This window comes from Notamacropus eugenii, chromosome 4 (assembly GCF_028372415.1).
Source record: "Notamacropus eugenii isolate mMacEug1 chromosome 4, mMacEug1.pri_v2, whole genome shotgun sequence".
In the NCBI taxonomy this organism is placed as follows: Eukaryota; Metazoa; Chordata; class Mammalia; order Diprotodontia; family Macropodidae; genus Notamacropus; species Notamacropus eugenii.
This window is the reverse complement of record NC_092875.1, coordinates 16,144,985-16,172,969: the sequence shown is the minus strand read 5'-3', so window position 1 is coordinate 16,172,969 and position 27,985 is coordinate 16,144,985. Positions and strand designations below refer to the sequence as shown.

The 27,985-nt window shown below is 49.9% G+C and overlaps 1 protein-coding gene across 2 annotated transcripts; it reads right to left on the bottom strand.

The window, feature by feature from the left end:
• Window positions 1–253: 253 nt before the first annotated feature.
• On the bottom strand, window positions 254–24,957 carry THOC5 (THO complex subunit 5). Of its 2 annotated transcripts, XM_072600030.1 has the most exons (21): window positions 24,754–24,957; window positions 21,028–21,132; window positions 19,341–19,484; window positions 16,605–16,718; window positions 16,421–16,518; window positions 14,698–14,844; window positions 13,464–13,578; window positions 10,413–10,545; window positions 9,676–9,711; window positions 8,916–8,993; window positions 8,617–8,657; window positions 8,373–8,472; window positions 7,870–7,978; window positions 6,213–6,314; window positions 5,115–5,211; window positions 4,510–4,624; window positions 3,676–3,779; window positions 3,420–3,507; window positions 2,695–2,810; window positions 2,031–2,221; window positions 254–481 (listed from the first exon to the last, which is right to left on the bottom strand). In XM_072600030.1, exons 2-21 carry the CDS (start codon window positions 21,121–21,123, stop codon window positions 418–420), a joined length of 2,088 nt encoding a protein of 695 aa, XP_072456131.1. In that variant the 5' UTR covers window positions 21,124–21,132; window positions 24,754–24,957; the 3' UTR covers window positions 254–417. The 2 variants fall into 2 exon arrangements, with proteins under 2 accessions (XP_072456131.1, XP_072456132.1); XM_072600031.1 differs by lacking the exon at window positions 9,676–9,711.
• Between the last annotated feature and the right edge of the window lie 3,028 nt (window positions 24,958–27,985).

The following is a 27,985-nucleotide window of genomic DNA, read 5'->3' as shown; positions in this document are numbered from 1 at the left end:
GGGAGTGGGGTTGTTGTCTCCTGGGCAGATGTGGGAGGGTCCCTTACCAACCAGAATCTAAGAGGCTTCATTGAGGGAAACCAAGCACAGCATTTTATAAAGCACATTAACAGTTCTGAGAGGAGGCAATGGAGGAAGGCAGAGGGGGCTGCTGCCCCACCCACCATGACAGCCCCCCCAACCTCCAGCTAACCAAAAGCCTGTCTACATGGCCTTCCCATGCCGAGGACAAGAAACATGCAGAGGACTGAGCTCACTTCACTCAGGAACATATTTAATATATTAAAAATACAAAATGGATTCTAGAAGACCTGAAGAAGCACACAGGTCACACCCATGGTGCGGTCGCCTCATGCCCACCCACTGCTGGGAATGTCAGGTGATAGACGAATGGATGGACCAAAGGTAACATGGAGCTCAACGATGGCTGAAGAATCCCTGTGGATGGTTGTACTTGAACGGCTTCATCCGACTAGGACCCCTGGGGAAAGAGGCACTGCCTGCTCTGAACACTGCACTGGCAGCACCAAAGGCCCTGGGCAGAGGCCAAGAGGACCAGCCTGGCTCTGCCTTTTCCCAGGGTCACTTTTCTCTTTAATGTGCAAGGTTGAGATGTGAGGGACATAAACTTCAACCTGAGGCCCCTTTCATCTTCCAGTGAAGATGGGAACCCGCCTCAGTGAGCCTATAAGGCCCCTTCCCTGCTACAGGGATTGGGGGGGCGGGGCAGGGGAAAGGAGGAGGAAGGTGACACCCTTCATCCTTTGACAGGCACAGGAGGATAGAATTTTAGAGCTAGATAAGACCTTCGAGGCAGCTGGTCTAATTTTTCACTTGAGAATTATGGACATTTAAGGCCGATTTGCCCAAAGTCAGGGGCCAGTCAGGGCAAGTCTCCTGCCTCTCAGCTTTGCGCCTGTCCCCTCACTGGTCCCTAGCTCCAATTCCAGCTGTCAGCAACCATCTCGTTTCCAAGAGAATTGAGACAGAAACCTGATCCTCCAGGTGGTTTCATGTGCTTTCAAGCCCTAGATCTGAGTCACCCTGCCAGGAAGCCACCCTTGCCAGAAACACTGAACTTGGGAGGCTAGATATCCTGCTAAAAGAAGGGGTCCTTCAGGACTCCTAGAGAACATGGAAAACAAATCCATTCTGGGCAAGAGGTAGAACTGTGAAGACAGGCTATGAGTTAGGCAGGAAGGAGAGGGAGAGAGGGAGAGAGAGAGAGGGAAAGAGGGAAAGGGAGAGAGAGAACAGGGAGTGAGGTAGGGAGAAGACAGAGAGAATGGAGGAGAGAGGGAAGAAGGGAAGAGAACATCCAGCCATTCCCTTGGGGAGATCAAACAATGAGGTAGGAGAGAACCAGATTTTCCTTGATTTTTCTCGGCCTGGTAGAGCCAGACATCCATGGGGCCTTTCCAAAGATGTCAGACAGAAGGCAGACTTCTGCTGAGCCTTTTCTGTCTGTGGACCAAGGAGGGCAGGGCAGGGGCCTTTAGGACGTGGCAGGGAGGAAGGCAGCTGTACAGGGAACAAGCACTGAGTGGATGGAAAGAGGTTTCCAAGCTTCTCCTTCCTTACTGCTGCTCCTGTCTGCTTCTTTACCAAAGAGACAAAGAAAATGCTAAAGATTCATCCCCAAGGACTTGAATCTGCTCTTGAGGAAACAGGAGCATGGTCTGTGGGAAGGCCCCATCACCAAAGAGGAAGAACAAGCCCCCCTGCCACTCATGGAGCGGAGGGTCAGCTGCCCCGGGGCACAGGCCAGGAGGAGGAGGAAGATGCTCCTGATGAAATGGAGCCCAACGTGGGGAAAAGCAGAGTGGGCCAGATGCCCTGGGATGCTGGGCACAGGCACATCCTCGGGGTCATGCTGAGCACCCTTGGCACCTGCTTTGCTCTCTAGCAAATCCTGCCATATTTTTAGGCTAAGCTGAAAGGCTGGCCTCCTCTCTAACGGCCGAAGTGGCCTCCAGTGACAGCATGGTCATTACTACCAGGCTTGTCCCCCTAAAGCCCAGCCTGCTCACCTGACCAGTCGGAGACACATTTTCTCCTGGGGAAATTCCTTGGGCCCTTCCACACTGGTGTCATGGCTCTCTGTCTCCAGGTAGACATCGAGCACGACGCACAAGCGCTGCAGCTGATTGGTTAGGAGCTGGTGGCCAGGCTTGGGGCCATAAAGTTCCCGGTAGCACATGCTGACCTCGCTCTCCATGGCCTGTGACAAACATACGTGCCTTGTCACTGATGAGTGAGCCTCCAACTTGGTGCCAAAGGTTAGCCCAAGAAACCCAAAGTAGCCAATTCCCCTCATTCCTGCCCCCCACAATGTGACCATTTGGGTCTGTGTGGGCCAAGGCCAGGAGTCTCGCTCTTTTCCCTTGCCCAGTGCTGTGACAGCAGCTGGAAGACCTTCCCTGGTCTATCTTTATGGGTCCAGATGCCCTCTGATCCCACAGTCAAGAGACTGAGTCAGGCCTGACTGCAGCCAGCTAGGGGTCTCACAGACTGGCTGCCAAGCCTTAAGGCTGGCAGTGAGGCTGGGTTTGGAGGCCTCTGAGGTTCCACTCTTACCAGTGAAGGTGACACTATCTGGATTAAGCTGGACGATTGCCTGGGTAACAAGCACCCCCAGTGAGTCAATACCCCACCCCACCCCCAGAGCCAGCCACTGCACCGGCCACCCCTTACCCGGATATTATCATCATTGCTGCTGGTCTTCTCTCCTTTCCAGTTCAGACAAAGTCGGAAAATGGGTGGGATGGAGGAGTAACCCGGGTTCAGCACCACAGCTGCCTGAAGCTTGGCTGGGAAGACAGAGGAGAAAAACAAACCATGTGACAAAGAAAAACCCGTCAGGTCAGCGTGGTGCTCACATCCTGTGTCTGGGCTAACCCTAAACCTGTGGGAAGCTGGGGGAATGCTTGGGCAGTATGACCCAGCTCACCCCCACGGAAGGCTACCTTGTGGACAAGCTATGCTCCAGATTGCCGGCCACCCCGATCCCTGGGGTACGCCCCAGCTACAACAAAAGCTTCTACAGCAGCTGGAGCAGGCACAAGTTAGGTGATCTAGAAGGTGGGAGTTGTACAAGCAGAGACCTCCAAAAGCCGTGGGGAAGGGCAACTACCCAGAATGATATCTGTGAACAGCAAGGTGCTCTTGAGTGCTTAAACCTGTTGCTGCCCAGGGGCAGTGATGCCAGAGTGATGCCAGTGATGCTCTGGCATCACTTCCCCTGGGCCTCACAATAGTGGCAGCACCTTGAGGCTCCTCCTTGGCTCTGGTGGGGGGGAGGGACCTTTCGTTCACTCGCCTCAGGCTGCCCAAAGGAGGGCCTGATCTCCATGGCTCTGCTCTCTGGCCAAAGCTCAGAGCAAACAGCCAGCAGGGGAGGGAGGGGAAGACAACTCTACCTGTCCCTCTCTCGATGAGTGCCAGATAGTACAGGTGTGTGTCCTCTGCCAGCCCAGCCTCCACAATGTCCCTGGTGTAAGGCAGATCCTGAAACAATCGGAGAGAAGAAGGCAGTCACTCACAGGGGTGTGAGCATGTGTTCATGGTGGTGTATGAGAGATTGTGTGCATGCATGTGTGCATGCATGTGTGTTCCAAGCTGCACATGTGGAGGGTCACAGCAGAACATGTTCTCTCCCTCCTTCCCAGTACATACCAGGTAGTCCTCGTAGGCGATTGCTACCCACTTCACGAGACGGGACACAATTTTTGCAGGGAAAAGGCACTGGCACTCACTGCTGACTGGCACTATGCCATGTTCTTTAAGAGAAAAGGGGAAACAGGGTGATGTGACAAGAGGACGAGGATGTGGTGGTGAAGCTAAGCCAGCAACCTCCCCAACTGGGCTCTCCAGTTGCCTTGAATGGGGCTCCAGGAGCACTGGCAGAAGCTACGTCCAACGTTCAGGACAGACAGGTCTGCACTTGACTTGGCATCACTGTGAGAAAAATTAGGTATTCACTGCTTACAGCAAACACTGGTCATTAAAGTGAAAATCCCTTGGCCCTGCAAGTCCCTAGGCCTCAGTGGAAGAGGCCAAGGGTCCCTCAGGGGCAGGGCCTGAGCTTCCACACAGAGATGAACCTGTGAAGGGCTTTAGCATCAATGAATCACAGAGTGCTGACACTCAGACTCACGGGGAATGGACAGAAGTGGCTGCGGCAGGGCCAGAGCTGGGGGTCCCAGAAATCAACCCCTCAAACTAGGTAGAAACCCCCTGCCCATGCCCATGCTTCTGTTTACCAGGGGCACCCAAGCCTCAGAGTGTCAGGCATCTCTGACCCTGTGCAGGGGAGGAGCTAGAAACTGCGTGCAGCTTCCCTGGCAATGACCCTACCCTGACTTCCCTTCTCCCCACCTAGTAGGACTCAGAAGGTCAGTTTGAGTGGAAGGGCAGAGCAGCTCAGGATGAGGAACTCAAGGAGAGTAAGCCCCTTTGGTGGCATCTAGTCTAGGTGCTGCCCAAAGTTCAGCTTGATGCTAGACCTACCCAATGAAGCAAACTGCTTGGTGAGGGCCAGGCGGGCCTGCAGCCGTATTCTTAGCAGCTTCATGGTGGTCTCCATATGACTGGCGCTCAGCGAGTTGTCTGCAGTCACTGTGTGCTGAGGAGGGACAGGCCCATGTCAGTGCCCAGTTCTGCCCTCTATGCCCCAGGTGGTACAGGTTGGCAGAGGAGACTGGACTCCAAGCCAGGAGGCTTAAGGACTTTAAGGGAGGTTTGGTACATGGGCATTTCATAAAAGAATGATGAATGAATCAATCAGTGAATATTCAGTCACAAGATGCAGCCTCCCTCCCTCCCCATTTCCAATTACAGTTCTTCCCTGAAGCTAGTCACGGCACAGATGAAAGCAGCAAATGCTGTGCTCACATGCCTATGCCCAGCAGGTCATGTTCAATTTGAAGGAGTTGAGAGCCCAAAGTTGCCTTCAACTGTCCTGGCTAAAAAGCCCAAGAAGCATCATTTCTAAAGAGGAATATGCCCTCTGCTGTTCTCTGGAGCTGGTGGGGGAAATGGATGAAAGGAGACTCCAAAGAGGCTGCCCAGAACACCGCCAGCCTATGTCTTGGTGCCCAACTCAGCATACATACCTGCGGCTGCTCTTTGGGGAAGTGCAGGCCCCCCAGTTTCTGTACCCACAAATAGGGATGTCCCAGTTCAACCACATAGTCGCTCAGGGTCAAGATGCTGCAGTAAACAACACGTGTCATTTCTGTTAAGATTGGGGCCTCCTCTCAGGGCTATCCTTCCCCTCCCTCCCTTTTCCAAGAGGCTGCTCATTCACACCCCACCCCCACCACACTCCCCCATCTTGGCTCCAGCTCTTCTCTGGCTATGCCCCCATCTCACCACTGACTTGGCCTCTAACCAGCTGTGTGACCTTGAGCAAGCTACTTCACTTGGATGGGTCTCAGTTTCCTCATTTGGAAAAGGTGAGAACAGAGGGTTTGCACGATCCCTTTCTGATCTTGAGGCCTTAGATACAACATACTCCTTCTGACGACTCTTTGAAAGACTGTCCTGGCGCAGCCACAGGTCAACTCATCTGGTTGCATGTATATGTCTTCCTTTTGTCCACACTGGGTTACAATTCCCACACTGTCTGCAGTGTAGGACCACTTACTAAATGTGGGATCAAACCTCCCTGAGCCTGCAGATGGCCAGCATGGTGGGGACAACGCAGAGTACTGGACGTGGAGGCAAGGAGACCCACGTTCAAATTCTTTCAAGAGGACATAAGCTATGTGACCTGCCTTGCCCTCTTTGGGCCGATACTTTGCCATGTATTAACATGAAAGGGCTGGACTTCACAACTGACTCCGTCAACTCCCTTCCAGTTCCACAGGGGGTCTTGGAAGCCTTTGCCTGTTTATGACTGTATGAGGCATCTTCTGATAATGGACAAAAGCAACGTGGATTGGCTCTTCACTTTCCATCAGTCTCAATCCACTTGCTCTGAGTCCACCCAAAAGGTGCCCAGACCTCTTGACTACAAAGGAAGACAGCTGCCTTTGTTCTCAGTTCCTTCCCACAGAGCTGGGAAGGCAGCTGTTCAGTGCAAACCTCATTATCCTTTCCCTCCTAACAAACTACTTACTCTAAGATCTAAGATGTTTCCACTGGAAACCTGGACCCCCATGGACGTCATGAGAGAGGCTGAGTGGGACCCACCACCCAAGCTGACTTACCCGACTTTATCAAACTGGTACTGGTTGGCTGGGTTGGGCGTCTTCTTACCATGATCCCCAGGATACAGACAGCTTAGGATCATGTCAGGAGATAGCAGGTCACTAGGAAGAGGGAGGGAGAGGTGTGAGGACTGCCAACAGCAGCTCCCAGTCTATGCCCACAGCCTAGGAGATCTAGAGGGCAGCTCCTTCCTCCCAGTTCCCTCAGCCTAACTCAGGGCCCCGCACCAAAGAGCAGTGGGATCCTAGAGCTGGTTTACACATGCACACTCTCAGATCTCTCACCACCTGCAAGACAGGGCATGCAAGCACCCATAGTACCATTTTACAAAAGAGGAAAGACACTGTCCAGGACCATTACTTGGAGATGGGAGGAAAGGCCAGGTCTCTGACCAACATCTTGCCCCCAGAGAGGAAGGGGCCATTTAGGGATGATCATTCTACTTTTTGCTAAGAAACGTACACATCACAGGATGATCAATGTTTTACCTAGAGGCCTGGGCATCCCGCTTTCAGAGGGCAGCCAGGTAATCCTGATGAAGAACTACTGCAGACTGAACAGGCTGCTTGGTACCTCTTGGGCAGACACCCCCACCACACGTCTGCATTACTAAGGGCTAACATCTCTGCGAAGTGCCAAGCTCGTGCCTGCCTCTCATTGGCAATTTAAACCCAATCTCAAGTTAATCACAGCAAACAAGCCCCTGCCCACTCCAGTCCTGGAGGGAAGAGACATTATCTTCTGCACTGGAGACAAGGTGACCCAACAAACCAGAACGGAGAACTGGCAACAGCGACCTCACCACCACCCGCAAGGGCTGGGACAGAAAATAATGAAGTGTGACAGGCAGAAGAGAGCTGGCCCCATTCTCCCCCGCAGGCAGACAGAGCATCCATTTCATCCAAAAGGAAGGGGAAATGTGTCCCTTTGCCTGACTGATGGGGAGATTTTTCACGGGACCACTTTCTCCATTTACTCCATTTATGGGGTAGCTCCTCTGACTAATTGTTTTTACAGCTGGGAGATCAGAAAGAGATGCAGGCTCATGTACAGCGCTGAGGAAGCTTAATGGCACCAAGCCCCCAAGGGACTTCTCATGGCTCATAGGATAAAGAACCCAAGTGGCTTTGGAAACCTCGGGCTCCCTCTGCTGGGCTCAGGAGGGAATGGAGGCACCTGTAGCCAAAATTCCCTGAAGAGGATGGTGCTCCAGTACAGCTAAAAGAGAGCTCCTTCCTGTCCTGGCTCCCCCTTCTCCTTGAGCATGGCCATCTGCCCAAGATCCCAGAGATCTTGTCCTCCATCATGCTCACATCAATAAGTTAGGCAATGTCCACCAGCCCTCCAACCTGCCTCTGCCACTACAGGAGAGCCCAGGGAGAAAACCAGCACCCCTTGGGATGTCCCAGGAAAACTGAGATGGCAGAGAACCCAAAGGTGCCACCCAAGGGATTCTGCCATCAGAGAAGGCCCTGGCTGTGGTCAGTGGGCCACTCCTTCTGTCTGATGTAGTCTGGGCACCAGCATAGGCAGGGGGGGCCTGCTACTCTGCTAGGGGCCAAGGGGCGGTAGTGGTAGGGGTACTCACTTCTGGGATAGAGAAAAGTGCCCGCCACGCCCACCCCTCCCAACAAATTGAGGTTTGGGAACACTTACCCTGCACTGATTGGAGTGATGATCTCAGTTGCGGTGCTCACTCTGGCCTTCACAGTCATGATGTTGAGGTTCATGAGGTAGTAAAACGTTAGATGGAGCACGCTATCATCTGCAGAGGAGGGGGCGGGCATGTCACAGAGGTGGACCACAGATACAGACCTTTAGGCCAATATGCTCAGCTGACAGGAGCAAACGGGCACCAGTCCATACAGCTGGCAGAAGCATGCTGGGCCAGGAGCCACATGGTCACCTTCCTCCTCTGGCCAGTCCTTCCAGCACCCCACAGTGGGGAGAACAGAAAGGCTCAGCCAGGGATGAATTTCATACCATTCAAGCTGTAGGAAAGAAGCTCTTCTACAATTTCAAACCCCCAGACCTCAGAAGCAACACAGAAGGCATCTGGCTTGGTGTCAGAAGACACCTGGGTTCGAATCCAGACTGCCTCTTATCAGTGTGTGTCTGTGACCTCAGGCCCATTGTCCTGGGACCTTGTGCTGTCTCACCTTTGCACCTGAGGTCAAGCATGACAGACAGAGGGTGTCTCTTGAGCATCTCCTTCCGCTCATCATCCAGCTGAACCCCCAGGGTGGGGCGTCGACGTTTCTGGGGACAAAAGAGCAGAAATTCCCTTCTCAGCGCTGCTGTCTCAGCTTCCTCAGAAGCCTCCCCCTTGAGCATCCCACCACTCTTGGGTCCTCAGCCCCAACACCATCCCTCCATTCAGGATCCCAGAGACAGGGCTCTTACTGTGGTCTGCTCCTCTTCGGCATCTGAATCACTCTCATCATCTGCATCCAAAGAGAGAAGGGAGAGAAGCCAGGGCTGCCGCTGCCCCCTCTGTGCACCCTCCGCACCCTTTACCCAAAAAGAACTTGGGCTGCCTCTTTAGCACACTTTCTGGAAGAGCACAGAGATATCCCAGGCCCCAGGCACACAGTCGACATGTCTAACATCAGGACTCCACAGGACCAGATGTAGTGAGGCCATTTCAGACTGCAACAAGGGAGGGAAGGGAAGGGAAAAACCAAAGCCAGCTGAGCCTTTACCTTGAGAATCCTCAGGTGGTTTGTACAACGCCTTGGCATCTTCCACACTGCCTTCTATAGCCACAGTCAATTTTTTATCTGAAGGCAATTTGAAAAAACAACACTTCAGGTCAACCCTGTGGAACCTGAGGTCAATACAACTCAAGGACTATGACTTAATTACTGCAGAAATCCGTTTCCTAGGGGCCGACAAGCAGGGAGTCTCTGGAAAAGCAGGGAAAGCTGGCCAGTTTGGGTCTTCAGGCCACCATACAAGAAAAGAAGGCCAGGACATGCCGAAGGAGAGGCACTTTTACATGCTAGTGCATTCCCAATGCAGGTCACAGTCTGGATGAAATTCCCCAGGGGATTAGAGTCCGCCTATAGTGGCCCGAAACCATGGCTTCCAGTCCAGTTCCTGACACCATGCCATGTTCCCTATCCGGCCATGAAGCCCACATAAACCCCACAGGCGGGAGGTCAGACTGACACATGAAAGGCCAGCAATCCCACAGCTGACAATTTTCTGACTTTCCCCATGTGGTGGGCTCTAGCACAGTGAAAGGAACCCTCTGCTCTCTAAGTAGGTCAAGAAAATTTCCAGGATGCCAAGCCACTGACACAGTATTTCAAGGGGCAGCAAGTCACTGCTGCTCAGCCCAGCCCGACTACTTAAAAATCAGTAACCTCACAGGGTAGTGGACAAATGTCTTTGGCTGACCTCTCAGTTAAGAGGGAGGTAGACTTACTTTGAAAGATACAAGAAAAGAAAAATACTCACCCTGCCTAGGGGGCTGAGAGGAAGGTTTCATGTAAGCTGATGCAGAAAACAGGACAGAGAAGAGAAGAGGGAAAAAAGGAGACAGAAGGGAGAAAAGACTCAAGAAAAAAGGCAATAATGAAGCAGTGCATTAGTGCACAGAGTCAGAGGGGAGAGAGATGCCCTATGCTGGAGGTGGGGCAGAACCTTCATCTGGCAGGCAGCGCAAGGGGAGCCTCAAGGGCTGGAGAGGTGGCCAGGCCCACAGAGTCCCAAGCATTCCTTGGGCTGAGAATCACACGGCCTTGCCCCTATCCATTTACATGCATCCAGGTACCAAGAAAGCCCGCATTGGCTAGGGTTTGAGGGAAAGCAAGTGCCAAGGCACCAGCAGGTGACTGATGAGCGGGGAGGGGGCGAGAGTTCCTCGGGAGACAAAAAACACAACCCAAGCCCACCCCACCTGCCTGTGAGACTTGATAACCATGCCAGACTCAGAGGCAAAAGCATCTCAAATGCTGCTGCTTCATCAGCTTCCTCCAGCCTTCTCAGCACCAAGGCCAGCCAAGGAGAAGCCTCCATGGTCGGAGGGGAGGGAAGGGGTAAAGCCGCCCAACCCTGAGGGACGCATCACCTGACAGCCCCCCAATGCTGCCAGGGGTATGCTTTTTCTGCAGGAAGTGGTGAAATTCGACAAGACCACCTGGAATACTTCAATCCAGCCCTTCTTGAGCCCACCCCTGCTTCCAGACACTTACCACAGGCTTGCCCATAAGCACTGGCCTGCACAAAGAGCACATAGAGGGGCGGGGGAAGATGCCGAGCAGTCTCATATTGTTTGTGGGCCTGGTCGAACGGCATAAAGAGGTACTCCTGCACGGGGAGCGAGGCCTGACCAAAAGAGAAACCACAAGTGACCTATCCTCCAACAGCTGCTGTCAGGCACGTTCCTGGCCTGGGGAGAACGTACCTCCCACCTCCATCAAAACCACCCTGCCCTTTGGGAGAGGAGACTGAGGAAAACAAGCCTTGTCTGGTCAAGCATCAGAGACAGGATCTGAACTCACATCCTCCTGCCACCAAGACCAGCATTCTCTCTAATCTTATCTATGCCACACTACCTCTAAATGAGAAAATGTCAAACTAGAAGAGTTTGTCCTTGCCAGAAAGGAGGAGCGTGGCAGCCTTAGCTGAGCTGTCCTCCTGCTGCAGCAGTAAGGGCTGCTGTCCCGTCTGGCGGAGACCCTGCAGCACAGCCCAGACAGGAAGGATCGGACAAGGTCAAGGGGGCAGAAGAAGGGCCTCGGGCAGGCACCATTCCTGATACCAGGCCAAGGCTCACTGCAGAGACATGTTCTGGTTCAATGTCAGACAAAAGTCCAATTCAGAGCTCTCCAAAGAGCACAGTGAGCTGCTTTGGGCTGTGGTGGTTTCCTTCTCATGGGTAGTCTCAAAAAAGAGGTGGCCCACCACCTGTCAGAGATGTGCCTGATGTGCTCTTTCCCGCCGAAGCAGCTGGCTGCTAAGTCCCTGGCAAATCCCGTGACTCCTCCCAAGGGCCCCTGGTACCTGTGTGTATCTTGGGCATGATGGTCCAGAATACCCAGATCCACAGACTGAGTGGGGAGGGACCTCCGAGGTAATCCAATCCACCAAGTGCCTAATCAGGAATCTCTTCCTTTCTGAAACTCACCCAGCCTCTACTCAAAGCCCTCCAGTATGGACCCCAAGGTGGCTTCCTCTGCTCTGGGTCCCAACATCAAGTCTCCAACTCCCCTTCCCCACTGGCACCTTTCTCTGGGATTACCTGGCATTTCACCTCTAAACACCTCACACATACACAATGATTTATGTGTTGACTCCCCAAGTTCTTGAGGACAGAATGGGAATCCCCAGCAAGAAGTACACAGCAAGTCTGTGGGTAAATCTGCCTCTTGGTAACTTCCAGGAAGATACTTGCCTACTCATTCCAAGGTGCTCCCTTGATGCTAGCTCTGAACTGACCAACCTCACCCATGGATGCTGACCATTCCCGCATGGAATGGCTCTACAGGAGGGCCATGCTTGGTCTGAGGTATGGGACACAACCTCTAGTTTGGAATCATGGCCCCAAATTGAAGTCTGCAGTGTTTGTAGAGGGCTGGGGAGAGGTCTAAACATTAGAATCCCTTTAGGATCATCAACTGTATCCCTCACTGCCCTTAACTGGGAGGGTGACATGATCACAGACCATCCCCCTGAGCACAGAGTCAAAACCTCTAGCAGCTAAGGCAATCCCTGGCCCTCCAAAGACTGACTTCAGATGCAGCCTCTGCAATCCCAACATAAAGGCCCTGCCTCGTCCCTTTTACAATGGTGCATCTCCTTCCATACACTGTTGTCACCAAACTGTCCTTTGCAAACATTCAAGTACCATAAGCCAGGGGAGGTCAAGTAAGGTTGAAAGCAGGCTGGCCCACAGAGCATCTCTAGGGACATGAATGTCTCTCTGCCTCATGTCACCACCGCACAGGCCCTTCCTTCTGCTGCAGCTCCTAAGCCATCATTTGTGGCTTGGGACGCTACCCTGAGAATGACTTCATATATTATGTCCTTGTCACTGGACCAGGTACCCACTATGTTGTGTTACACTAGCCCTGCCAAAGGACAGGAGAAGGAGTCCTTTGGAGGGGTCTGCAGCCAGTCAGGCAGCAGCAGAAGACCATGAATCCCATAGTCACCAACTCATGCTTGAGCACTCCAACTTGCTACTGATCCCTCTGGGGACACCTCATGGCCTCCAACAGTTCTAGAATACCATAACTGCCTCTTCTTTTCTGAAGATTTAACCCTACAACTTACATCCCATCCCCAGAGGACCGAGCAGCCCCCATTAGCAGTTACTGGTTCTTATACTCAACACCAACAGTCCTTGACAAGGATCAACCCTGGCCAACTGGGGAACCAGTTGCTGGTGGCTATCTATTTCCATTTGCCCCTTGACTCAATGGAAAGTCCTTCATCCTTACTCCTCCCTGAATGACAGCAAGTGAATTCCCTTCACTCCCTCCTCACCTCAAGGGTGCAGGTGACATGCTCCTCCCCCATGATTAACACCCATCGCTCAATCTTTCCTCTTTCCACTTTTGGCTCTGGCCTCCTAGTGAGTACTGAGTCACACAAATTATCCTAAAGGTTCAAAACATTACCTGATGGTCTTAGAACCACTGGTAAGAAAGGCCACAGCTGCTGGCCTTCCCCCACATTAAGATCATCATGTCCCTGGCTTCCTTCAAGGCCCAACTAAAATCCCCTCCATTCCCAATATCTCTTTTCATCACGTCCCATTTCTCCTCTCTACGGCTTGTCTATCTACACTTCTTCAACAGCTGTCTCCTCCACTAGGATGGAGCTCCATGAAGGCAGCTACTGCCTTTTTCTCTCTCTGTATTCCCAGCATTTAGCAGAGTGCCTGACACATAGTAGGCACTGACTGTCCACCTGCACAAATTCATAAATTGAGAGTATGAAAAAAGTGGCAGAGAAGGAAGAAGGGTCATCAGCAGTAAAGCCCCTAATGTTCAAATATGTGTGCATCCCCTCATTCCAGGGGCTCAGCAAATGATTCCTGACCCTGGCAAGCCACCTCACCACACCAACAGGAGGTCATGGGGCTGTAAGAGAGAAGATCCCAGACCCAAGAGGATCAGGCAGATGAGCCAAAATGATTTGAGGGCTACACCCGAGGACCTGGCCAGCAAAATCCTCTGGACGGAGAAGGCCTAGGGTTCAGTTTCAGCAGATGAGAGGGTAGGTCTGGGAGAACTTACCTGCATGATGCTGTTAAGCCGAGGCTGAAGGCTGCTCAGATACTCCTTCTTGACTTCAATCTCCTTCAGGATTTTCTCTTTGTTGGCTAGACATTCTTTGTACTTTTCTGCCAACCTGACAGAGGAAGTTACAACCATTTCCGATTTCATCTCGAGGAACATTCTTCTGAGACTCCATTCAAGGACAACTCTCCCACCCAGTCTAGCCGGTGTGTTTGGTTTGGTTCTAGGTGCCCACACTGCCACAGAGGCACAAGTCGGATGGCTTGAGGGGCCCAAGAGAGTTTTATGTATAGTTTATGCACAGTTTTCTATGTCAGAGAAGAGGACAACAGAGCAGCTGACAATCCTATGGTGCTTTTAGGCAAGCAGAATGGTTTTCATCCTTGATTTCACTGGATCCTCAACAACCCTGTCAGTCCTATTTTACAGATAAGGAAATGTAGGCCCCTGAGGGCGCAGGCATCTCCTCCCAAGCAAAGGAAATTGCTTATGGTCACACAATTAAAGTAGTAAGTGCTAGAGGTGGGATTCAATCCTGGGACTCTCCTGCCTCCTGGTCCATCAGTCCAGAGGCACTCAGGGGGCCTGAATAGCAGCCCTTACACCTCGAAGCTGCAGGACTAAGGGCAATACACTAAATTCCTCTGCACTGCATGGAAGGGAAGAGCATATGTGCTCTGTATCTCCTGCGGCTCTGGAGGGGCTGTTTCTTGAGGCTAGGATGTGATGGGAGTGAGGGCAGGGGATCCAGTGAATGGGATGGCTACAGTCCACTGGCAAGGGGAAACAAGCCTCACCAGCTCCGACTGAAGACCAAAGGCTTGGTTGGGTCTGTCTCTTTCATACACCAACTGTACTCTGACTCACCCCAGTCATCCCCATTAGACTGTAGCTCATTCAGGCCAAAGGAGCAATCACTAAGTCTCCTCAACTGTGAAAACAGGGAAGAAAACTGAACCACTACCTCTATGGGCTGCACGAAACACAAGTCACAGGGACAGGTTTTCAAGTCTTTCAGAAGACATGGTATGACTCCGAATGACCAGAATCACAGAGCAATCTCCCTAACCAGAAAGCAGGGAAGGAAGAGCCTGAGGCTACTGGAACTCTGACAACTACATAGGGAAGCCTTAAGTTAAACTATCTGAGTCTTCCAGAGGGAGTGAGGGAAGCACCCGACCCCTTGGCGACAGGGCATTTCTTTCCCCAGGACACAACAATGGCTTTCTACCTTTTCCTCTGCTCCAGCTCCCAGTCCAGGCGAGCAAGGGTCTGCTGGTGAGGGTCCCCCATGGTGATGTCACTCTTGCTGATCTCAGGAGGGGCTTCCTGGTAAAACTCTTCTACACTTACCAGCTCAATTTCTTCATGCTTTGACCTTTAAATAGAGAGAAAGATTCAAACCTTCTGGGAAAACCAAACCACAGACCAACCAGAGTCACAAGCTTCAGTCCTAAGGCCCAGCGGCAGCTTCCCTGGCTCTCTTCCCGAGCAGCAATACCTCTTTATGCCATTCGACCAGGCCCACAAGCAATATGGACCATCTGGCATCTACCCCCCGCCCGAGCTCTTTGTGCAGGCCAGTGATTAAGGGTAAGCATGTGGTAAGTGTCTGCAAGCAGGGGTGGGCTCAGGAAGGGCTAGATTTCGGTGGCCTTGTCGAATTTCACCACCTCCTGCAGAAAAAGTCCCTGGAAGCATTGGGGGGCTGTCAGGTGGCTGAAGGGCCACAAGAGAAAGACGACTTTGGTAGAAAGGGCAAAGAGGATGATTCAGGAATGGTAGAAAGAAGGGCTCTTTTCCCCCATTAGAGCTAATCAAAAAGAAAGAAAAGAGGCATTTTTTTTTAAGCGGAGAGAAAAAACAGAAAGGTCAGCCAAGCAGGGCAACTTTGAAAGCTATCAGTTCCTCTCATTGGGTAAGAGAGATGTGCACTTTCGTATACAATTCTCCTTTTCTGTTCTACTACGTATACACAAATGTCTATTCTATTTGGTGTTTGCTAAGTTCAGAATAAAAACAACAATTTATTTTTAAATATGAGCTTCCTAAAAGAGGAATGAATTGTCTCACCTCCCTTCCTTTCTGCCTCAATGGAGACATGGATTTTATTTTGGGACGTGGGTCAGGGTTAGTTTGGGTCCGTTTCTACTCTGAAATTCTACGATTCTGTAAATAAGGCCCCAGAAAGAACATTTAATCTTCAGGTGATGGAAAGCTGGAAGGACCATAGCTAATTCAACAAGTCACAAAATCATCACAGTAGGCTAGAACACTGAGTTCCAGCTAGATGAAATCTAGCAGGGATAGAAGGATATTCCTTCATTTAAATTTTTAAAAATTGAAGAAATCTAGAGTGAAGTCAGCCTGGCTTAGTAGCAACACATGGGTCTGGGTTGAACACAAGTCTAATGACTAGAACAGTAACCCCAAAAGGCACACCCACTTCAGGTCACATTAAAAGAAGTGTTCAGCATCTGGAGGAGGGTATCAGAAGAGGAAAGAACTCAGAGACTTTGCCTTATAAACGTGGGAAATTCCTAAGCATGTCCACCCTAGAAAAGAAGACACAGGACAACTGCTGCTCCGCACATGAGGGCGGCAGTGCTGCAGCTGTGTATGAGAAAATCAGGTCAATTTTCAAAAGTGCAATCACATGAACTGTGGGAATCTGAGAGAAAAAAATTAAGAGGGAGTAGCAGAAAGGGACAGTGTGACTTCAAAGGGAGTTACTGCTACATATCCTGAAAATCATCATCATGGAACTTGCTAGGAAAAAAAAATCCCAGTTTGGGTTTGGTTTTTGGCTGTTTTCCCAGCTCACAGTCATCACACCTGACATAACCCAATCAATGCCCCAGCTTCTAAGGCCTTTCTGATCCCAGCCTGGGACCTTTCCCAGGCCACCGTGCTCCCTAAGCCACGGTCCAGTGTGGCACCTGCCACATACTCACTTAAACTCGAGGCACTTGGTGATCTCTTTCTGCAGGTGCATCACCTCATACAACAGGTTCTGCAGCTGGAGGTGATAGGCATCCACCTTCTGCTTAGCCTGTAAAGAGAAGGCGAGGCTGAATCACAGGAGAGAAGGAGAGGGATGGAGGTGGACCTCCAACTGCCCACTCTGTTCAGTCCCACCTCATGAGTCTGATCTCGCCCCTTCTTCAGTCTGATATGAGCCAGTCGGTTCAGCTTCTTCAGGGTCATGAAGTGAACACAACTCTGGAGCCTCCTCTCTTCTATTTCAGAAGCCTAGAGAGAAAGAGAAGTGGGAAAAGGCAGGCGTCACCTGCGGGCCTGGCCCTTCTCAGGCTCTTCATCACCGTGCAGAGTCAGAGATGTGTGGTCCATTCCAAGGAAGAACAGACAGCCTAAAGAAAAAGCTGGACCAAGCAAGCCAGTAAGGAAATGAAATGAACTCATCAGCAAAGACTGAAAGCCCACAACACCTCCTTTACTTTTGGGTCCTAGGCTTGGGGATCTGTTATTTTGTTTTTTAAAAATAACAGATGCTAAATAAATAATCCCTGTGATTACACAAGGATCTAAACTGTCAAAGTGCTCTCTTCACTTGTATTACACTAACAACAGCAATAAACATTTAAATTAAAATGATGGCATCTGATCTAGGGGCTCAGACCCTAAATCACGGTGGGTTACAAGTGTATGGATACCAGGAAACAGGTACCTGTGGCATTGTCCCATGCCACCGTCTAGGCCTCAGGCACACTTCTAGTTTCTAGGACTCTGGAGTCCAAGCTGCTCATTTGATAACAACAGTCTCAGTTTCTTCAATATAGGCAAATGCTCCCCCCTGCTAAGTGACCAAGGGGCTCTGGGGCTGACCTGGCAACTAAAACAGTCAAAATAAGGAATAAAGATTAGAGAACTTCAGGCATAGGCGTGGGGTTGCCTGAACTAGGCAGGCCAGACAAAGCCACCAACAGCCTGAAGTAGGGAATCTGCTTCATCCCTGGCCATTTGGGGATATCATTAATGAACTAAAGAATTGGGGCCATATGTTCAGCTCAGTTCAATCCTTACAGACCTAGAGACACTGTGGTAGAATGGAAAGATGGCTAGATTTGGAATACTAGAGTTTCAATGCCAGATCTGATAACTTACTACCTAGGTAACCTTGGGCAAGTCACTTAAACACCTCATTTGTAAAAGGAAGGGATTGGACTAGATAATCCCTGTGTTTAGAGAAAATACCAGCCCAGGTCAGCAGAATCCCCATCCAACTGGTACCTCTCTGGGTAGCAAACGTGCACTCTCTGCTCCCTAATCCCAGAGATTCCAAGTCAGTTGTAGTGAAAGCCCTTTCCTCTCCCCAGTCAGGAGGGGTGTACTGTTCACTCCCCACTCTTGTCCATCTATCTGAATGTTCTTGGCCTTGGCTGTCTGAATCTAGCAGCCTCCAGGTCACATGTAGCTTCCTCAACAAAGTCCCTGGCTCAGTGTCTCTCTCTAGCCCCAATATGTCAGTAATTCATAGAGGAACCCACTGGTCCACTCTCAACAATCTGGGCCTCCTGGTTCATCAACCTCTCCACTCTTATAACCTGCAGTCATCCACAGGGATGGCTAAGACATCTCACAATCCTATCTACTGTGCCACCTCCAGTATTCTGAATCCTGACACTGCCGTCTCCAACTGGCTTTAGCTTCTCCTATACTACATGTGCAAAACACTCACTATTTTCTCCCCAAACCCACCGCTTCTTAACATCCCCATTACTGCTGATTGCTTCATAGGGAGAATGGTACTAGAAGGCATTGTGCTCCTGAGGTTCTTGACCTGAAAGTGACTCTCCCTCACCTCCTATATCCACCCACCGGCTCTCCAAATCGAGTCATTTCTACATCTCACATCTGACTCCTTCTTCCCCCGTTCCACAACCACTGACCTGGCTGAGCTCTTATCACCTGGCTGGACTATTTACTGCAAAAGCTTCTAAGGTCTCTCTGCATCCAGGCTTCCCTTGTCCAGCCCGCACCAGCACAGCTATCAAAGTGACATTCCTGAAGGCAGGTGTGTCTACACCACTCCTCTCCTCAAAAAGGCCTAGCAACCGGTTCAACTGTTGTCTCTAGGACAAAACTCTTAGCTTCTGGTCTCAGTTTCCCTTGCTGGGTTGCCTTCATATTGCTCTATGTGAAGGTTCACAGATATGAAGTTCCCAGCTAATTCCCAGGCCTTGCGCAGACACAAGTCCATGCTTGGACCATGCTCCCTTCCTCACCTGTGCATCTCGGAATCCCCGGCTTCTTTCAAAGTTCAGCTCAAGTACAGCCTCCTCTGAGACCTCTCCTAAAGTCTCTGGTTCTGGGTCCCCCACCCTCTACTGGAAATTATCTGGTGCTTACTTCATATTCACTCATCTGTGTACATGGCATATCCCCCCAATATAACGGGGGCTACCAGGGCAGAGACTATTTGGGTTTTGTCTTTTGGGTGCTAGTACCAGCCCAGTGTTTCACACAAGAGAAACTGTGAGCCTTCAAATATTTGCTCAGGTGCTGAAACTGTTTTCCCTTCCTCAATCAGAGAAAATGTAGTTAGATACTGAGAGGAGAAAAAGATTCCATAATTTAAGAAAATGCGAAGGTATGTAGAACTTCAAAGTTTCTAAGCTCTGCTTAGCAAGGAGATCCTCATGAATGTGAACTCCAAAGGCTAGAACAGCCTAACTCAGCAAGTCCGGGCCTGTGTGCCAGGGGATGCTGTGAGAAGTCACAGTGCAACCAGACATTTTCTACATCAGGAGATTATAAAAGTACCAGAATTATCACGTGAGGGGTCTAGAAATCTGCATACGGTTCCTCAAGCCTGAACAAGACTGGAAGGCCCTTTGGGCCCTTGCTCCTTACACTGTCCCTGCTGCCTCTGCTCTTGAGCTCCTGGATCTCAGCCATGAGTCGCTGGAGTTCATGGCAGGTGAACCTGTAGAGGTCATAGTCCTTGTTGGGGTCTCGAATGTCCACCTCAGTCTCCTCGCTATAGTACTTCATGTCCTGCAGGTGAACAGAGAGAGGGGCCCTTCATGTTGTGGACGTACCTGGCGACAGCAGCTTTAGCTACACAAGGAAAGTGGAGAGAAGCAATGTGCTTTTATCTGGTGGATCATCAGAAGAGTGGGCAAGTATCCAACTGGGATGGGAGAAAAATAAATGGCACTGGAGGGGAAAATATTTCCTGTCTTTTCCCTTAGCTTTTTAACTTGTACCGAGTAAGGAATTTCTTTCCAATTTAACTCAGACCAGTAGGCTGGGGTGCTCCACTCTATGATGTGGCTGCACTGGAGGTTGGCATTCTGATTTTTCAAATTTGTTCTACAGATTTGAAAAGAGATATGCACAAGCTCCAACATATGAGGCAGGCAGTGTGGTACAGAGGAAAGAACACTACCTCTGGAGCCAGATGATGTGGGTTCAAATCCCATCCCATTATTTAACTATCCATGGGACTATGAGCAAATCACTGCACCTCCCTGGGCCCACTTTGTGCTCTGTAATATGAGGGAGATGGGTGGCTTCCCTTCCAGCTCAGATCTATGAGCCTACATGTGACTTTAGACAAGTCCCTTTACCTCCCTGGACCTCAGTTTCCTCAACTGCAAAGCAAGAGGATTAGGTCAGAGGGTCTCTGAAATCCCTTCCAGCTAAAGATCTGAGAGTCTAAGGTACCAGCACTCTTTGTGGTACCAATGAACTGAAAACAAAGTGGGTGTCCAGTGATTGGTGGCATGGCTAAAAAACTATGGCAAAGACAGAGACCAGTGTGAAAAGACACCAAATGAAATGAGCAGAACCAAAAGAACAGCACACAAAGCGGCAACAACAAGATGAACAAAAAGCTCACTAAAAACTATTGAACTCAGGAGTAACAAAAAACCCCCATGCCAGTCCCAGAGAAAAGACTGCTTGTGGGGCCAGAGGGGAATGACACCACCAGCACAGAACTGTCCTATATGCACTGTCAGATATACCCCTTGTAAAGAGGGATTCTGCTCTGACACAAGGTGCTGCCTTCATCCAGGGTCAATGCGGTGAAACAAACGGGATGTAAAGACACCAAGACATGACATCAATTACACATGTTTTAAAAGGAAGACAACAGACATGAGGGAGGGAAAGCATGCCAATGACAAGAATTTTAGGTCAGGGATTTGAAATGACCACGCAGACCCAAGGGGCTGCTCTGGCTGCACATCCTGAGGAAGAACACCTCTATTAGGACAAATGACACATCCGAAAATGCGTCCCCTTATTTCCACGAAGGAAGACTAAAGCTCTGCTTGGCACACTTCCTTCAGCCAGTAATGCCACTTTAAAGAGGCTGCAGCGCTATTTCAAGTAATGAAGCCAAGGCTTTTCCATCTCTGTAGGTTTCCCAGTCCAAAGATGATGAGCCTGGGACATGGTTAGTCAGACAATCTGGGGAGAGGCCCTTGGCCAGACGTCACACACTGACCCTTTGATGATCCTGAAGGTGGGTGGCTCAGAGCCAGAGCCTCAAGGCCCAGGGGTGAGGGCACATGTGGGTTCTGGTTCTTACCAGGTCTAGTTCACTCCGATTCCTCTTTCCCTCAGGTGGGTTTCCATCACTTCGGATGACTTTGGGTTTCCGCTTTTTGTTTGACTCTGAGGACATGGCTGACTTCTTCATGGAACCATAGAATCAGAGAATGTTAGAACAAGAAGGAACCTTAAAGATCATCCAATCCAACCCTCTCAATTTACAGATGAAAACACTGAAGCCCAGATTGGAGAATGCTAGAATGTGAAACTGCTAGAAGGGTCTTAGTGACAAGGCCTTCATTCTGTAGACAGCTACTCTGATCTCAGATTACAAAAGTGACTTGCCCAGATTAGACAGCTACTAAGTAGTCAAGCTCTGGGTTTCTTTGTATCTGATGTAGGAGAAACTTTAACAAAGATAGGTCCTATAAATCCCCCCAAATTACCAGTAGGTAACAACCGAGACCCTCTTTATACCACTCAGCATCCCAAAAGTACAGCTGGCAAATGACTGATTACACATAGGAGCAGGAATTCTTAACCTGGATTGCGTTTAAATATAGTTGGTTTCTTTTGTAATCCTAAGTATTTTATTTTATGCATATTTTGGGAGACTGATTCTCCCTATGTCCTAGTCATTCAGGAGTCCAATTCCAAGAAGTTTTCCCCTGCTAATTACAGCTGGGCTGGTTGGGCCCTCAGGCAGGTGATGCCCCTCACCAGATGCAGTGAAAGCAACTCCCCAGATCGGTGCCACTTAGCAAGATGGACTCCACCCCTATTGCAGCTCACAACTCCCAAACTCAAACAATTCACTAGTCTGAGCCTCCTCCAGGAGCAGGGATGACAGGCCTGCATCCCCATGTTGGGCTCTTCATACATTAAAAGCATTCTTTTGAGAAGGGCTTTACCAGACTGCCAAAAATGGTCAGGAATACAAGAATACCCATTTTAGAGAAACAATCATAGCACATCTCTCTCTCGGACTTCCAAGTAGTTCTGGTATGGAAAAGGAGGAAAAGGAAAACTGGTGAGCCTGGGAGACAAGAAACACACCCTCTCTGGGGAAGGGACTCTGAAGCCCTCGTGCACTACTGAGCCAGAGCAACACAATGGGGCAGCATGCCACATTTGGAGCTGGAGGACTAACATTAGCCTGGGCTCAGCCACTTCTGTGTGATGCAGTGAGTGACTGGAGTCCTGGAGTTGCAATCAGGGAGACCTGCACTAGAACCCTGTCCCAGACACTTACTACTGTGTGACAATGGGCAAGTTGCTCAGCCTCAGTTTCCTCATCTGTAAAATGGAGATTAATAATAGCACCTACCTTCCAGGATTGCTGCAAGGATCAAATAAGGTAATATACAGAAAATGGGTACAGAACTTAAAGTGTTCTGTGTTCAGTCTTATACCTCAGCCATTCTCTACTTTTCCCTCTCTCCCCAAATTTAATCAGCTGCAGGTCTACCTGATTTTAACTCCTCTCCACTCCCAAGTGAGTCAACGTAAGCGAAGTGCTACATAAATGCTTTTATCATCATTGAGTTCACACCCTGGTACTTCTCACCTGGGCTATTTCAATAGCTCTCTGTCTGGCCTCCAATCCAGTGCATCCTCATAGGACTGTCAAAATAAGCCTCCTAAAGCACAAGTCTCTGCTCAAGAATCTCAGAGCCCTTATGGCCTCCAGGACAAAATACAAATGCCTCAGCTTGGCATTCAAAGACTTTCACAACTTAGCAGCCGCCGCCTTCCAAAGCCATTCTTGGGAGCTCTGCGTGGGGAGCACTGGCCTAAAGGCTACTCCTCAAATTTGGCCTGGCCTCTTCACTTCCATGCCTTTGCCTAAGCTGTAGCTCCCCACTCCCCCCAAGTTTTCACTGTCTCATCTCCACTGTCTATAATACCTGCCTTCCCTCAAGGATCACCTCACATGCCATCTCCTAAGAGAAGCAGTCTCTGATATTCCTGTGAATTGTGCCCACTCTCTCCTCTTCCAATGTTCATACCTATGCTGGTCTACATGGTGAGTCTCTCCAAAAACACATGAGCATCTTCAAAGTAAAGCCTTCTGCTTTGTCTCGCTTAACAGTGAGCCTGCCCACTGAACAAAAGCTCCCTGGCCTGGCAAGTCTTGGGCTGTCTCTCATCCAGGGCTCAGGCAAGGAAGGGGCTTTGCTCTCAAGCATTTATTAAGTTCTGGTTGTGGTGCAGGAGAGTGAACACTGAATTTGGAGCCTGTGTGGCCCTGGATAAATCATTTAACCTCTCTAGTTCTCAAGTTTTCTCATGTGTAAAATGATAGGGTTACACTGAACAAGCCCCAAGGTCGACTCCTGCTCTACAGCTAATCTCATGAATCAAATGCTATTAGATACCCTGGAGGTGACCAAAAAAACCCCCACAAAACTCAGTCCCTAAGAGTCCTTATGCCAGGCTCAGAAAAAACAAAGACAAGCTGAGACGGCTCCTGCCCTTCAGGAGTCTACACAATAGAGTGGAGGAAAGCAAGAGAACATAGAACCAGTTTTAAAACTGGACATGACTTTATAGATCACTTAGATCCCCTTTTTATAGGGAGAAACTGAGGCCGAGGGAATGTCCCCACCTAAAGTCACCTGGAATGTGAGAAACAGCGTGCATGTGTGAAAGTAAGTGCAAAGCAGCTGCTGGGGAATGGGGGAGGGCTCACAGCTTGGGTCCATCGGCCCACTGTGTTTACTAGGCACCTGCTATGAGGAGGTGCCCTGTTCAGGGCTCTGAAGGGAGCACTAATGCAAGGAAACCAGCCCACTCGCCAGGAACTTTAGTTCAGAAAGGCCCCCTAAGGAGATAAGGGGCAGTCTGAGGGGAGCCCAGGCTCCATGCAGGAGGCAGAGGTGAGGAAGGAACACATCCCCGGGCTGGCCAGAGCCAGCAAGGCCTTAATGCGCTTTTCATTCATTTATTTAAAGCACAGGGAACACGAGGGGCAGTCAGGGAGGCAGGAGGTGGCCCACGGCTCACAGCAGGTGCACCAAATGTCTGGTAAAGGGCAAAGGCCACAATCCAACTTGGGGCACCAGGCTGGGCCGTTCACCTGGAGGAGTTTGGGGCTGGCGAAGGCCAGGAGTCTGTACTAGATCCGGGGCCCCAGGGGCCACCAGGACTACTTGAAGAGGGGACTGTGCCTGGGCGGGGGGAGGTCTGGGAGAGATGAGCCAGGACAGGGGGTCTGGGGAGGGGGGCACAGGAGGGAGAGGGGGCGCTGGGGGGGGGCTCCTGCAGGGGGGGGCCGAGTTGGAGGGAAGGGTTCTACAGGAAAGTTAGGGGTACTGGGGAGGGGCTCGGGTGGGGGAGGGGGCACTGGGGAAAGGACTCAGGAGGGAGAGGGGGCGCTGGGGGGGGGCTCCTGCAGGGGGGGGCCGAGTTGGAGGGAAGGGTTCTACAGGAAAGTTAGGGGTACTGGGGAGGGGCTCGGGTGGGGGAGGGGGCACTGGGGAAAGGACTCAGGAGGGAGAGGGGGCGCTGGGGGGGGGGGGGCTCCTGCAGGGGGGGGCCGAGTTGGAGGGAAGGGTTCTACAGGAAAGTTAGGGGTACTGGGGAGGGGCTCGGGTGGGGGAGGGGGCACTGGGGAAAGGACTCAGGAGGGAGAGGGGGCGCTGGGGGGGGGGCTCCTGCAGGGGGGGGCCGAGTTGGAGGGAAGGGTTCTACAGGAAAGTTAGGGGTCCTGGGGAGGGGCTCGGGTGGGGGCCCGCGGAGGAGGGGAGGGGGGCGTACGTACCTGAGGACGGCCCGGGACTCGGGCTGACGCCCGCACAGGCCGCTGGGGCTCCCGCGGGGCAGACGGAAGCAGGACCCGGACGCCCACCGGACGGGGGCGGAACACTGCGGGAAACAAAGCCCGCCGCCTCGCCCAGCGACAGCGCGGACCAAACGAGAGCCGGCGAGACTTCCGCTTCCGGCGGCCAGAGAGCCCGAGCCACGCCCACCAAATACCATAGAGAAACAGGCGGGAGGAGCGGCGCGCGCCGGGGCTCTCTGCTGCCCCCTAGTGGCCCCTCTCTGCTTAGTCTGGCTCCCGACAGTGGTTGGGAGCAGCGCGATCTAGCGGACACAGAGTCAAAGCCCACCTCGGCCCCCTGTGGTGCTGTGTGAGGAGCGAGTCACAACTTCAGTTAAGCAGAGCAGATCCGGTCAGCATGGGTGGAAATAAGAGGTCCAGGCAATGGTGATATATAACATTTATTCATCAACCGCAGATAGAGAAGGTACTTGTAGTTGGAGCTGCGCCTTGAAAGAAAATAGGGATTCTGAGAGGTGGAAGGTATTTTGTCTCACTTCCATCCCTGAGAATCCCTGATTTCCGGCAAGGCATTCTTCAAGCCATTTTTATTAGATAGCCTATGATTTCAATGGTGAAGGATCAAAGCCTTGTCTGCACCTTAAGAGTCTTAAAGGCTTCTCATTTCTAAGTCTTAAGAGATTGGATGGGATTCTGAGAAGTTAGTGAACCCCACTCATTTGACAGATAAGGAACCCAAGACCCTCAGGGATCAAGTGACCTGATTAGAGCTACAGAGATAGGAAGTGATATAACTGGGTTTTAAACTCAGGCACTTTGATGTCAAATCCAGCACTCTTCAATTTTACTTTTATTAGTAATAATAAGCATTTCCATAAACATATTAAAAACACAAAATAGGATTGGTATGTGAAATCATGAGTCTCCATTACATACACTTAAAGACATACACTTTCAAAATTGGTCTCCTCAACTGTATTTCCTTCTGTTCTTTTTCATATATTTTCAAAAAAATGTTCAGTGGTCATCTTTGTTGGCTCCTGCTCATTTCTTCTATCTTGGGACCACTGGAGATATGGTTGGCCAATGTTTCCTTGGAGTTCTTAGGTCTTTCCCTATCATTTTTCAGTGTGATGTTATCTGTGTATACTTTGTTTTGTTTAATTCACAACACATTGGCTCTTACTTCCTAAAAACATTTTTTTCATCATCTCTTAGAAAATGATCATATTCTATTACCAGCATTTGTTTTTTGGTGACCACCATTTGTTCAGACATTCTCCTAATTGTTGAACATTCTCTTAGATTTCAGTTTTTTTCTTCTCCGCTTTGGGATCCAGAAGTTTCTTTTGCTGGTGACTATATCCTCACAGGCATTATTTCCCCTCTTAACCTCTCTTAATCCTACCTTATTTCTTTGTTGTTTTATTCAACCCTCTGTTGTTTTGTTCAACCCTCTTTTGCCTGATTCTCATAAGAGATTCGTCTGATATATTTTCCCTATCCCTCCCTCCATATTTGAAAATATTTGTATTCTCATCCATCCCAGTTATGAGAAGCAAGTTCTATTCCCTTTTTCCTCCATTCTAGACAAGTATATTCTTTTCATTCTCCCTTATTTTTCCCCTCTAAAAATCAAAGCAGAACTAATCCAAAGCCAAGTTCCTGTTTTTCTTATTCAACTCCTTCAATGATCTTTGAAGACATTATAATTCTGAAGGGGGACTTGTTTGTTCATATTAAATAAGGTCCCATTAATTGCTCCAATAAATTTACACTTTGCAGAGTAAGTTATCCTTGGTTGCAAACCAGTATCTCTTCTTGCCTTTTGTATACTGAATTCCATGCTCTCCTCTGATTTTTGGTAGATGCTGCCAGTTTTTGTATGATCCTGATTTTGGTTCTTTGGTATTTAAACTGCTTCTTTTGGAATGTTTGAAGTATATTCTCTGATGTAGGAGCTCTCACTTTTGGCTATGATATCAGTAAGACTTTTCCTTTTGGGGTTTCTTTCAGGAGATAATCAGTGGATTTTCTTGTCCTCTGGTTCTAATGAATCTGGGTAGTTTTCATTTGTGATTTCTTGAAATATAATGATTGTCTTGATCATTATTCAGTCTGAAGTAAACTTCAGGTTTTTGTAGGAGTAAGTAGGTATGTGAATGCTAGATGTTTCTTTACCTTTCTCCAGGTTTCCAACTTGGATCCCCTACCTCCCTAACTCTCCTTCCCTCTCACTCTGGAGCTTATTTTCAACAGTAATTGTACTCATTGGATCAAATTTTGTGTTCCCTATTGCTGATTTAAAAGTCAAATGAGTTGGCCCTTTTAAAGAGAATTTAGCTATAAAGAAATGGAAATGACTTCCACAGAATCTGGTCATACTCAGTAAAACAAAACAAAAACCCTCCCAAATATAGCTGCAATCTCGTCATTTCAAGGTGACTCATGTCTACATGGTTAATCAGAGCTAGCATTTACACAGCATTTTCAGGTGTGTATACCATTTTACATGCTATCTCATTGGATTCTCACAACATTGTGAGGAAGGTGCTATCATTATCCTCATTTTACAGATGAGGAAACTGAGGCTACTGGGGATAGTGGTGAAGTGACTTGCCCAAAGTCACACAGTTAATGTCAGGGGCAGGATTAGAATTCAGATCTTCCTAACTCCAAGTACTGCCCTCTATCCACTTTCCACCTAATTGATTCTCTATTTAAGTTAAAATACCCCTCTACAACTACGAAAAGCTAAATGAAAGGGGAGGTCTTTGCAGTGAAGACAATTTAGGTTTGACACCAGGATAGATTTCCTGAAAATGAGAGTTATCCTAAAGTGGAATGAACTGCCTAGAGGGCTGATCAGTTTCTCATCCTTGGGAGGTCAGACAACCATGTCAGGTATGTTATAATGTAGATTCCTTTTTTAGTCTTGGCTGGACCAAATGGCTGCTGAGGTCCTTGCCCAACAAATCATCATTCAGCCTTTACTTGAAGACACCCTGGCCCCAAGACTTAATTGAAAGGAGGAAGTTTTGCCTGACACAATGCCAAATCTTCCTCTTTGAAGCTCTCCCTCCTCTCCACTGCTCCTGGCTCTGCCCTCTAAGCCCAAGAAGAAAGAGGTGATCCACCCAAGTGGATCTTTCCTTCAGAAAGAGTTCCCAAACCTTTCCTGAGCCTTCCCTTCCCCAGACTCTAGAGCAGG

Coding starts and splice junctions, on each gene's coding strand:
- THOC5 (XM_072600030.1), bottom strand. CDS start 21,123: ATGTCCTCAGAGTCAAACAAAAAGCGGAAACCCAAAGTCATCCGAAGT. Junction 19,485..21,027: donor ATCGGAGTGAACTAGACCTG/GTAAGAACCAGA, acceptor GTTCACCTGCAG/GACATGAAGTACTATAGCGA. Junction 6,315..7,869: donor ATCACTCCAATCAGTGCAGG/GTAAGTGTTCCC, acceptor CCCTCTTCCTAG/TGACCTGCTATCTCCTGACA.